The sequence below is a fragment of the Alexandromys fortis genome, unplaced genomic scaffold (genome assembly GCF_014885135.2).
Source record: "Alexandromys fortis isolate MF-2015 unplaced genomic scaffold, M_Fortis_MF-2015_v1.1 scaffold_27, whole genome shotgun sequence".
Taxonomy (NCBI): Eukaryota; Metazoa; Chordata; class Mammalia; order Rodentia; family Cricetidae; genus Alexandromys; species Alexandromys fortis.
Genome location: NW_026067952.1, coordinates 978,666 through 990,811, shown reverse-complemented (window position 1 = coordinate 990,811; position 12,146 = coordinate 978,666). Strand labels below are relative to the sequence as shown.

At 44.3% G+C, this 12,146-nt stretch overlaps 1 protein-coding gene across 2 annotated transcripts in view; it reads right to left on the bottom strand.

The window, feature by feature from the left end:
* Positions 1–12,146, bottom strand: part of Znfx1 (zinc finger NFX1-type containing 1) — a 29,148-nt gene that overhangs the window by 15,350 nt on the left and 1,652 nt on the right. The window contains exons 1-4 of one of the 2 annotated variants that reach the window (XM_050150717.1): positions 11,163–11,194; positions 10,811–10,916; positions 5,648–7,453; positions 763–894 (exon numbers count right to left, since the gene is read on the bottom strand). In XM_050150717.1, the coding sequence (XP_050006674.1) occupies positions 763–894; positions 5,648–7,453; positions 10,811–10,871 (1,999 nt within the window). In that variant the 5' untranslated portion in view covers positions 10,872–10,916; positions 11,163–11,194. Of the gene's footprint in view, positions 1–762; positions 895–5,647; positions 7,454–10,810; positions 10,917–11,162; positions 11,195–12,146 lie in introns of those variants that run through there. The other variant, XM_050150716.1, reaches the window with a different exon arrangement.

Below are 12,146 nucleotides of genomic sequence, written 5' to 3'. Positions count from 1 at the left end.
ACAACCGCTGTAACTCCAGTTTCAGGGCCCTGGATTCCCCTTTAGTGTCTGACAGCACTAGGCATTCACGTGCTATCACAGACATACATGCAGGCAAGCGCCCAAACACATGAAATAAAAATAAATTTTCTTCAAAAAATCAAAATTAAGGGCTGGAGATATGGCTCAGTGGTTAAGAGCACTGGCTGCTCTTCAAGAGGTCCTGAGTTTAATTCTATCTCACAGCCATCTTAATGCGACCTGATGCACTCTTCTGGCCTGCAGTTATACATGCAGGGCACTCATACATAAAATATAAACAAACAGATTTTTTAAAAATAAAAATGAAACAAAAAGAACAGAGAAAAGGGACATAACCTGGGGCAATGGGGCAAGTGTACTTGAGACCCGAGTGGGTACAATCTGGGTTGAATGCACTCAAGCTGAGTGGGGAAGGAAAAGGGGATAGCTAAGGGAGAAGAATCCTTGAGGACTGAAGGTGACTGAGGCCCCTGGGCTTGGGAAGCAGAAAAAAAAAGGCAGAGAGCTCACGGCCCAGTGTTGGGAAGATCAGTCAGCCTTGCGTCTCAGGGGAACTACTAGACAAAGACTAGAAAGCCACTAAGGTTGCCGACATGTCGTGTGCGCATGTGCCTGCCTATCTGTGCACGTGTGGTGCTAAGGATGGAGCCCAGGGTCTTGTGAAGCACCAGGAAGTGCTCCTCCACCGCGCTGTATCTCCAGCCCCAGTAGAAAACAACTTTGCATGGAGACATTTATTACCTTCTAGAAACTGGTCCAAAGCATGATTAGTATAACATACAACCAAGATGGGGAACTTCTGGGCACTAATTTGCCAAACAGACTCGTTGCGCAAAAGGGCCTGAACAATTTTTAGACCCACGTAAGTTTTGCCTAGAAAAGAAAAAAAAAAAAAAAAAAGACAAGTTACAAAATGGACAATTTTTTCAGTTTAATATTTTTATTAACTTAAAAGATGAACAACTGTTTCAAATCTTGTTAAACATATTCATCTGAAATTTGCTTACATGGAGAAAAGACAGACAGAATTTCAAATACCAGTCCACTATCTGCTTCAAAACATTCTCATTAGCCAGATATGTTGGCACAGACATGTAATCCCAACTCTTGAAACATAAGAGGCAGGAGGATTGCTGTGAACTCAAGGTCAACCTGGACTTCATAGTGAGACTCTTATAAAACAAAGAATTATTCCTCCTTTTTCCATGAGAATGCACTGGAAGGCAAAAGATTTTATAATGCTAGATGAGCCGGGCGGTGGTGGTGCACACTTTTAATCCCAACACTCAGGAGGCTGAGGCAAATGGATCTCTGGGAGTTCAAGGCCAGCCTGGTCTGTAGAGTGAGTTCCAGGGCAGGCTCCAAAGCTACAGAGAAACCCTGCCTTGAAAAACAAAACAATCAGCTATAAAAACAAAAAACAAACCAACTTTCTCTCTCTTTCTTTGTTTCTTGAGACAGGATTTCTCTGTGGAATGGTCACGGCTGTCCTGGATCTGCCTGCCTCTTTCTTTTCCTTCCTTCCTTCCTTCCTTCCTTCCTTCCTTCCTTCCTTCCTTCCTTCCTTCCTTCTTTCCTTCCTTCCTTTCTCCCTCCCTCCTTCCTTCTTCCTTTCTTTTTGAGACAGGCTTCTTATAGTCCAGTGTAACCTGAAATTTACCACGTAGCAGAAGATGACCTTCTGCCCCTACTTTTCTAGAGCTAGGATTATAGATGTGAACCACTGCTTGATTATCTGGTGCTGGCTTCGTGCATGCCAGCCATACATGCAACCTGCCTAAATTACATGCCCAGCCTATATGAAAAATTCTGTTATCTTTCACTTTTAATTCTAATAATGAAGATAGAAGGCACATGTGGTCATATTACAGTTAAATAACAATACTCCAGGAAGCCTTGATTTGTTTCCATAGTTACTCCAGACCATGCCTTCCCCTTTCCACATCCCTCTCCTTACAGGAGTCTTGGGCTGCTGACTCCTATCTGTGTGCACACTTCACTGACTTCCAAGATGGGGACTCTACAAATAACAACTGCCATCTCATCGTCCTGCCTTAGCCTCCCTGTCATCACAGGATGCCAGTCTCACAATTTAGACCCTGTAAAAGGACTAATAGATTACTTAGAATAAATTATTTATTTATGTCGGGACAGTGTCTATGCTGCCCAGGCTGATCCTCACCTCTGGAGCCCAGGTGATCCTCCTATCTTCCAAGTAGCTACTACAGCAGGTATATGCTCACTTATAAAATATTTTTCAAAATCCATTTGTTGTTGTTTTGAGGCACCATGTGGTCTTGAACTCTTGTTCCTCCTTAGGCCACCTTCCAAATGATAGATTCACAGATGGGTCACGGCAATGGCTCAATTTTTTCTCCCCTCTCAAGACAGGGTTTCTCTGTATAGCCCTAGGTGTCCTGGAACTTTACTCTGTAGACCAAGCTGGCCTCACACTCAGAAATCTGCATACCTCTGCCTCATAAGTGCTGGGAGTTTAAAAAAAAAAAAATCTCAGGGCTGGAAAAATGTCTCTGTGGTTAAGAGCACTGGCTGCTCTTCCAGAGGACCTGAGTTCAATTCCCAGCACCCACACGGCAGCTCACAACTGTCTGTAACTCCAGTTCCAGATCTGCCATCATCACACAAACACGCAGACAAAACACCAATTCGTATAGACTAAAGATAGTTTTAAAAAAACTTAAAAAAATTTAAAAAATACATTGAGATGGTTTGAAATGTAAGTAGCACAGATGAGTCTGCTGGAGAGTCTTGGAGCCACATGGTCTTACTGGAGTAATCCACATTAGGATCCCTGTGTCCCCAAACCCATAGAGACAGGGAGCCTCCTTCCTTCCTTCCCTCCTCTTTCTTCCATTTCTTCCAAGATTTATTTATATATGTATACGAGTACTCTGTCTTCCTGTACATCTGCACAACAGAAGAGGGCATCAGATCCATTACAGATGGTTCTGAGCCACCATGTGGGTACTGGAAATTAAGCTCAGGTCCTCTGGACCTGTGCTCTTAACCACTGAGCCATCTCTCCAGTCCCTCTTTTACTTTTCTTTTTTTAAAAAAAAACATACAAATAACAGCAAACTCTTTTCAGTGTTTATTTGCTTTTTCCATCAATGTATGTTGGAGATAGTTTCCTGTTGGTACACAGAGACACATTCCACCTGCCTTTGAACAATTTTCAGCCAGCTCCCCCTTTTCTTTTCTTTCTTTCTTTTTTCTTGTTTTTTTTTTTAAATATTTATTTATTTATTATGTATACAATATTCTGTCTGTGTGATGCCTGCAGGCCAGAAGAGGGCACCAGACCTCATTACAGATGGTTGTGAGCCACCATGTGGTTGCTGGGAATTGAACTCAGGACCTTTGGAAGAGCAGGCAATGCTCTTAACCTCTGAGCCATCTCTCCAGCCCCTTTTCTTGGTTTTTTTGAGTTATGATTTCTCTATAGCTTTGGGGCCTGTCCTGGGACTAGCTTTTTTTTTTTTTTTTAAGTTTTTCGAGACAGGGTTTCTCTGTACCTTTGGGGCCTGTCCTGGCACTAGCTCTTGTAGACCAGGCTGGCCTCGAACTCACAGAGATCCGCCTGCCACTGCCTCCCGAGTGCTGGGATTAAAGAAGTGCTCCACCACCACCCAGCTTCTTTTCTCTTTTTAAAGACAAGGTCTTAAGTAGCCTTGGCTAATCTCAAGTTTATTACATGGCTGAGGCTGGCTCTAAACTCCTGATTTTCTGGTCACTGGGCGCTGAGTACAGAGATCAGAGGAGTGTGCTGTCAACCCAAGCACCCATTGCCTGACCACATTCACATTGTTCCCTCTCTTATCTGAAAGGATCTCACCAACATATCCCTGGCTGGCTTGGAACTCACTATGTAGAACAGGCTGATCTCATACTTAAGAGATCCATCTGCTCCTGTCCCTCCTGGGATAACAGATTTATGTCACTATGCTTGGCTCTTATGTGACAAATTCTTTTTTTTTCTTTTCTTATTTTACTGTGCATTGATATTTTGCCTGTATATACGTCTGTATGAGGTTGTCAGATCCCCTGGGAACTGGAGTTACAGACAGGTGTGAGATGCCGTGTGGGTGCTGGGAATCAAACCAGGCTCCTCTGAAAGAGCAGTCAGTGCTCTTAAACAGTCAGCCATCTTTCCAGCTCCTGTGGAAAACACCTTTTTGCAGACTATGGTATACTTGGGTCTGTGGTGAGGGAAAAATGCAAATACTTCATTATTAGACTCAATAAAGTCATTAGCAATTGGCCATAAATTAAGTCCAAATTTCTACACTGTGTCAGGCTAAAGTAGACAATGTCCTTAAAAGCTTCAAGCTGACTGAGGGAACAACAGGAAAATCATTTCAACATGGCACAGGGAGCAACTGATTCTTCCTTTTGTTTTCTTCAAATAGTACACACAGAGTCCTTTAGCAGACATCAGACCCATGAGATGCAGCGTCAAGGGAAAGAAACAGGACTCCTACCTTCCTGGGCTGTCCACACTCATGGAGGAAAGATAACAGCCACACAAACCACTGTAAAATCGTGAGTGTGGCAAAGGAGAAATTTGAAACCAGAAAAACATGTTAGCTTCTGAACTCACTGAGGCTGGGTAGCCTTCTCCAGAAAGACAGGTAAAGAAACAGGGTGCCTGTACGGGCAGGCTGCCCAGTCTTATCAGTGAATGAAGGCCAAGGTCTTCTTCCAGCAGGACAGCTTAGATAAGTGGACAGCAGAGACAGGCGGCAGAAAATGACTGAAAGTAGGTAATGGCATTGCTGGGGGAGGAAGACAAGGTTAAGTCTTGGCTGCCTCTGTAGGCCTGTGACAGACAGGGAGACTCGGGAGGAGGGAGAATCTTGGAAATTCAGCATGTTTTTGGGAAGTTAATTTAGCAGTCTTTGTATATCCATTAGCATAAATATGCTCAAACAATATTACATACAAGTCAGTGTATATAAGCATAGTCTTATGTTTGTTGTTAAATAAAAAATGTATACATAAACTCAGAAGTACAGATACAGGTCAAATGCATGGCTAAGCACAGCTACGACCCCAGAGCAGGATAGGAGTGCATGTGGGGGTCCTGTGTGAGTGCAGCAGAGAGGAGCCAGGACTCTCCATGTAAGCTACCCAAGTTCAAGTTCCAGTCCCAGGTCTGCTCACCTGTGTGATCTTCAAAACACCCCACAGCTCTTAAGAGGTAGTTTAACCGTTCTTTTACTTAGTTTTTCCACTGCAAGTTGATTTTATTTACCCAGTAGGGCTGATATGACGATGAACTAACACACGTAAAAAGCAGGTCAAATGGTGCCTGGCACATCATGGTATGATAATCTATTCACTACTACTTAATTTAAAGCAGCATAAAGCCAACAAACCTTTGGAAGAGAATGCACCTCTCTCTGACCCCAGCAGTCTTCCTGCGATATTGAGATTCTGGTCCATCACTACGCTTGCCTATGGTCTCCACTGGGAGTTACTACGAGTGGCCATGTCATGAACAATATTCATTGCATTTCAGGGGAAATATTTCTAAATGAGGCATTCTAGAAACCTAGAGCGACATTTCCCTTGCCTGATGTTCCAGGCTCTGCGAGCCTCTTACCTGTTCCAGGGGGTCCTTGGATGATAGCCAGCTCCCTTGTGAGAGCAAACTGTAAGGCTTCCATCTGGGAGTCATCCAGCTTCAGTGATTCTTTTGAGGGCCATTGGCCAAAGTCTAAGACATTAACTCTAGAATATCGCAAGACCTCAGCACTCCTCTGACGCTCCCCAATGGCTGAGGGGTTCTCCATCAGTTGGGTGAAATCATATCTGCCACCCATTAGCAAGTATCTTGGCTCCTTTACTTGGGAGTCACACTCCACAATGTTCCTCTGGAAGGGGACATCTTCCTCCTGTATCTCCTGTAGTCCTTCTAGGACATGTCTGTAAGCCTCAAAGTAGGCCGTTGTCTCTACCATGAGGAAGGAGTCTGAGGGATGGACATCTGCGAGCAGTTGCTGGCTCTGCTCGTTGAAACACAGCTGGACAATCCCTCGGCGGAGATCTTCGTGCTCCCGGTTTGAAACAGTGGCGAAAAGAAACGTCTCAAAGTTGTCCTTGGACATGCACACTAATGACCCATATAGGAGTCGCTTGGAATTCTGCCACCGAACAAACTTCAATGGTTTTGTGTCAAACTGCACTTTGTACACAATGCCTGATGCTGAGCACATCGGGGTGATAATCCTAGCATCAAAGTAGATTCGGATGTCATCGAACTTCCTCTTCCTCAGACACTGGTCCTCAAAGCTTTGTAGAAGCTCCAAAATGCCTTCTCGAAGGGGTCTAACAAAATCCTCTCGCAGGAGGCGGAAGTGAGTGTCTAGGTAGACAGCGGTGCTCTCGTATTTCCCAGAAATGATGTTGGGGCGAAGGAAGGGCCTCTCATCCAAGTGCACTTCGTTGTAGGTGGGGTAGATGGGCATGGCCCGGTAGCTCTCAACCTGGCCTTCTGCCTCAGACTGCACTAGAGTATAGGTGTCCACTTTCAAAGTGCCCTCTCGTCTCTTTTCCTGCAGATGCTCAATGATGATCTGCACCTTCTCTAGATTCTTCTCGGTCTCCTCTTCTATGTCAACCCCAGAGGCTCTCAAAGCATTAAGAGAAGCTGGCAGGAGAGAAATGAGCATAGAAGTTTCTTGCACGGAGCTGGCGGGAAAGACACTGACGAGGTCCTGGAGGAGGGAGATGATATTGCTTAGGTGTTCTGGATACTGGTTTCGAACGTCAGGGATGGGCTCAGTGATCATTCCCACCACATAAGCCGGCAGGCAGACTCTGAGGAACTTGGAGTTGTTCAAGATGCCCAGCACATGCAGGATGCTCTGACGGTCTATCTTGGAGCTGCAAGCCTTTCGGAGAACTTGGCAGATCAGCTGAAGGAAGCTGGGTTTCATGGAAGAATAAGAAAGCAGCTCCTTGAGTCCTACACTTGTGGCAAGTGTGATAGCCACTTCAGAAGGCTCTTTCTGCAGGAGACTCTCCAGAAACTTGTAGCCAAGTCTCTTCGGCTGCTGTGGCTGCTCTGCGGGCTTCTGCTGTGGGGTCCGCCACTGCTGGAAGTTGTCGCTGGACCATGGTGGTCTGTGGTTCCTACCCTCCTGGTTGTCATTTCTCCTCCTGGTATCATTCTGGCCTTGTCTCTGGTCTCTAGCTTCATCACTCGTGTGCCCCTCTTGGTTTCTTCTTCCCTGATGTGGGTTCCTGCCCATAGCCCTAAATCTCTCTTCCCTCAGTCTAAAAGGAACAGGAGGGTTGCTGGACCTGGGATGCCTTCCAGCATGGTTGGTTCCGCCTCGGAGTGCACTGGCTGCTGGGTTACTGGTTTGATTTCTAGCTCTTGGTGGTAATTCTCCATCTATAGGGCCTAAACACAATGGGGATGTTGGGTTAAGTACCAAGTCAAGAAGTGAGGAAGTCCAGTAAAACAACAAAGAACATACTTCCATCCTCCAGAACAAACAAGCAGCTCAGATTTTGCTAGGAGAGATTTAGAAAATTTCTTGGCAAGGACTGAGAAATGGGTGGTGCAGCAGTTAACAGCACACACTGCTCTTCCCAAGTTCAGTTCCTAGCACCCACACCAGGCGGTACAAAATTACTGTAACTCCAGCTCCATGGGGATTCAATGCCTATGGCTTCTGCAAGCCCGTGCACACAGGTAGTATACATAGCCCAGATAGACAGACAGACTCTGTGTATACTGAGCTAAAAAATAGTTAAGTCTTTGCTGTTGTTTTCTGAGACAGGGTCTCACTATTTAGCCCTGGCTGTCCTGGAATTCACTTTGTAGACCAGGCCAGCCTCGGACTCACAGAGATCCATCTACCTCTGCCTCCCAAGTGCTAGAATTAAAGCTGTGCACCACTCCACCCAGCTAAGTCTTCTTTTTTAAAGTTTCTTGTCAAATTGCATAATAAATAAAAAACTATAGAGCCAGGTGTGGTGGTTCATATGTGTTATTCCCAGAGACTAAGGCAGAAGGATCAGGAGTTCAAGGCCAACTTGGACAACCCAGTTTCTTAGAAGCTAGCTTAAGCTACATGGCAAGACTCTGGTAGGGGGGCTGGGGCTGTGGTGTATCGGCAGTGGTAGTACACTTGCCTTGAAGCCCTGAGTTCTAGCCCAATGCTACAAGAAAAGATGATTACTATTGCAGTGTAGATTTGAGGAAAACACTGTTTTCCTCAAAGAAACAAGAGAGAAACTGAATGAGCACCTGCTGAGTGCTTGCTACATGTTAGAGAGTAAATGAAATATTTTACTTGGTGTCTCATGCTGAGGCCTAACTTTCCGAGGGTTCTAGTCTTTGGCCAGCACAAAACAAGTCAGCACACAACAGTCGAAGAGCAGCTTAGCTTGACCACTTCCTCATTGTGGAACCTTGTATAATTTCTAGGTTTCTCAGCATCTGACTGCTTTGGATAAAATGTTTATAAAATGTCAGATAAGGCTGGGCAGTGGTGGCTCACACCTTTAATCCCAGTCCTTGGCAGACACAGGCAGATCTCTGTGAGTTCGAGGCCAGTTTGGTCTACAAAGTAAGCCCCAGGGCTGTTACACCGAGAAACCACGTCTCAAAAAGCCAAAAAGAAAAAAAAAAATCAGGTAAGTACTGGAGTACTGGCTCAGTAATTAAGAGAACTGGCTGCTCTTCCTAAGGATTTGGGTTTGATTCCCAGTACCCACATGGCCGCTAACAACTGTCTATAACTCTAGTTCCAGGAGATCTGACACCCTCACAATGTATATCAATGCACATAAAATAAATAAATCTTAAAAATAATAAATAAAAGTAACTTAAAAATGTAAAGTAAATATTGCCAATATATACCTCAATATTTCATGTAGACATAAACATGGGAAATTTATTTGAACACATATTTATTTAACATATATTATAAAATGCTTGGAGCTGTTCTTAGGACTATCCTGTGGTTCCTGTGGCTACTCCACTCCACAATTATCATAGGCTACAAGGACAAGTGGAAACAATGATGGAAACACTACCTGACCTTTGCCAGCACAGGAAATGCAACTTGAATTAAAAAGAGGAAGACAGCACTCCCTCTTCCAAGTTGTTTTTTATTTTAATGCCTAACCAACAGACTGTAGAGAAAATGAAGTACGCACATTCCAGTTTCCTTATAGGAAAATGAAACTTAAACTTTGATTCAGGAAACTGGAAAGCGAAACTCCGGTTGTGTGTTATCAGCCACTCTTCCCCTCCCCCATCTATTGCTGTCCTCACAAAGGAAGCCAGAGAGGGAGGGTGGTGTCCCACTGTGCCTGGGACCTGGGAGCCAGCACCCTATGCAGGGGGCTACCTTTGCTAGACAAACTCACAATCCCTCTTTGCTCTAAGGCTGGTTCCAGAGATACTTACTTTAGCAGAGTGGTGTGGAATTTACAAAACACTGGCTGTGCACAATTTCACAGCTAGTTAGGAAAGCTACAAATACATGCAATACTTAAGATGATGGACCATCTCACTATATCAGATGCAGAACACACTTAGCTATTTTTTTGTGGTTTTGTTTTTTGATACAGGGTTCCACTGTGTAATCCTGATTAGTCTGGAATTCACTACATAGAATAAACTGGCTTAAAATGCATACATAGAATTTGGTGCCTCTGACTCCCTACTGCTGAGATTAAAGAGATATACCACCATGCCTGGCTAGGTATTTTTTTTTTCTGAAACGGGTCTAACCCAAGCTGGTCTTTAAATTTTTTAAAATATATAATTTATATATATATATATGAATGTTTTGTCCCACGTATGTCTATATGTGCATTAACTTTCATAAAATATTAATATTTAGGATATGATCAAAATAAGAAATTAGAGCATTATATTTATTAAGTTGGCATTAAATTAAAAAAAAAAGTCAAGGTCAGTGAGACATCTTAATAGATAAGGGCACTCGCTACCAAGCCTGAAGATCTGAGTTTAGTTCTGAAGACCCACACGGCAGAAGGAAAAACTCTCTGATTTCCACAGGACGGGCACATATACACATAAACAAACAAATGTCATAAGTTACTGACTGGTTTGCTTTTAAATTTCCTAATGATGTTATTAGAGATTACAAAGTAGCTTTGTTTTTTTTTTTTGTTTTTTGTTTTTCGAGACAGGGTTTCTCTGTGGTTTTGGAGCCTGTCCTGGAACTAGCTCTTGTAGACCAGGCTGGTCTCAAACTCACAAGTTTCTACTGGACAGCCCTGTTGCAAACCAGGGATCATTTTGTTTCTCACATCCCATCACCCTCACAGTGCCAGGGACCAAACAAGAGCCTTATGTGGCAGGGGGTGAGGCAAGCACTCCACCGCAGAGCTGAACCTCTCAACCCGGGTTTTTAAGACAAGGCTTCATTATGGAACTCTGGATGGCCTTGATCTCACTGTTCAGCTGGCCTCAATCCCTCAATGCTTCCATCTGATGGCATGGCAGGCCTCCCATCAGTACCCATTCACGGCTCTCAGAGGTAGGAAGTTTTACAGGTCATTTGTGCTGTAGCTAAGGTCGTGTTTGTTTGGTTTGAAGACAGGGTTTCTCTGTAGCCCTGGCTGTCCTGATACTCTGTTGACCAGGCTAGCCTTGAACTCAGAGATTAGCCTATCTCGGTCTCCCATGCCACCTCTGCCTGGTAAGATCCTTATTTGAAAAACACAGGCCATCCCAGATGGGCTTTTCCTTTCCACTGGGTAGAACCCTGCTTACCTCTGTGGTTGGCAGGGGGATTCCTGGGCCTGGCTTCCAGATGTGGTCTTCTGTCTTCCATGTCTGAGCCACCGGATCCTTCTACATTCACCTGCCTTGAAGTTATCTGTAACAGCACAGGCTGAGAGTTACCAGTGCCCTTTAAACACAGCAAACGCCTGAACACCGTGAAGCCAGCCTTTCTGCCTGTCCATGGTAATGATTTACTAACTAAGAGTAAGTTAGTAAATGCAGATTTTAATCACAGGCACAAACACTCATCCTTGTGGATTCCCAACCATGATATAAACTAAGTTCACAATTTAGGCGATTCCAAGAGATCCAACTGTGCATTCCTGGACTCTTCCTGTACCTGTTTATGGACAGAGTGTCATTAACTCCCAAACTACTGTTTGGTTTGCCTTCAGCAAAGTTACTTAATCCATTGCTTAGGTTTCGTTTCCTTTCTTACAAAATGATTGCTGGGGAAAAGGAGCGCGTGTTTGTCAATTCCAGGCTGGATACTAGCCAGCTAGAGAGTGCACGCCCACCCTCTCATCTCAGCTCCTGGGAGGATCAGAAATTCAAAACCAGCCTCCACTGAATCTGAGTCCCATGTGGACTAGGAGACCCTGCTTCAACAAAGTACTAAAGTACCCACCACCCTACCTGGCATTCTTACGACACAGCAGTCTATAAATTCCTGCTCCCTACAGCTTGGAAACAAGGGAGCTATTGGTGCTATTTCCTGGGGACCAGCCAGAAGTCAGCAGTTCTCACCCTTCTTCCATCTCGATAATTTCTGACGCTGGGGGAAGAGGAAGCCCCTTCAGGGAACTTCTCAATATAACTCACGCATATCATGTGGGTGCAAGGGGGAGTGGGGTGGCGGTGACTCAGTTCCCAGCAAAAGGATTTTTGAGACTGTCCTCACAGTTTTAAAATATTCATAGTTGGAAACTGTGAATAGATTTGGCATTGTATGAGAGGTAGCTTTTATTCTTATCTGAAAAAGAGTCTCTTTTCTTCCCGCTGGGAATATTTTTGTGGTGTCTTTTCTTCTCAGCTTACCAAACCCTGTTCTCTCACTGCAGGCTCAATGGTTAGTGTCTGTTTTTAATTTTTCTGGGAAGAAAAATTTCTTCTTCTTCATTTTGAAAAACACTAAAATAGAATGCCAGCAGTTTGGGAGTGTAGAAAAAAAATGGAAGACGAAAAGTGCTAGAAAGGGAGGGGCACACAGAAGAGGGGACTGCTTTGTTTAGGGTTTTGAGGGGATCAAGGCAGGGAGGGCAGGAGTAAGATCCGCAATGGTTAAGCTGTTGCCAGGATAGAAATTAGGGAGCGGTAATTATGG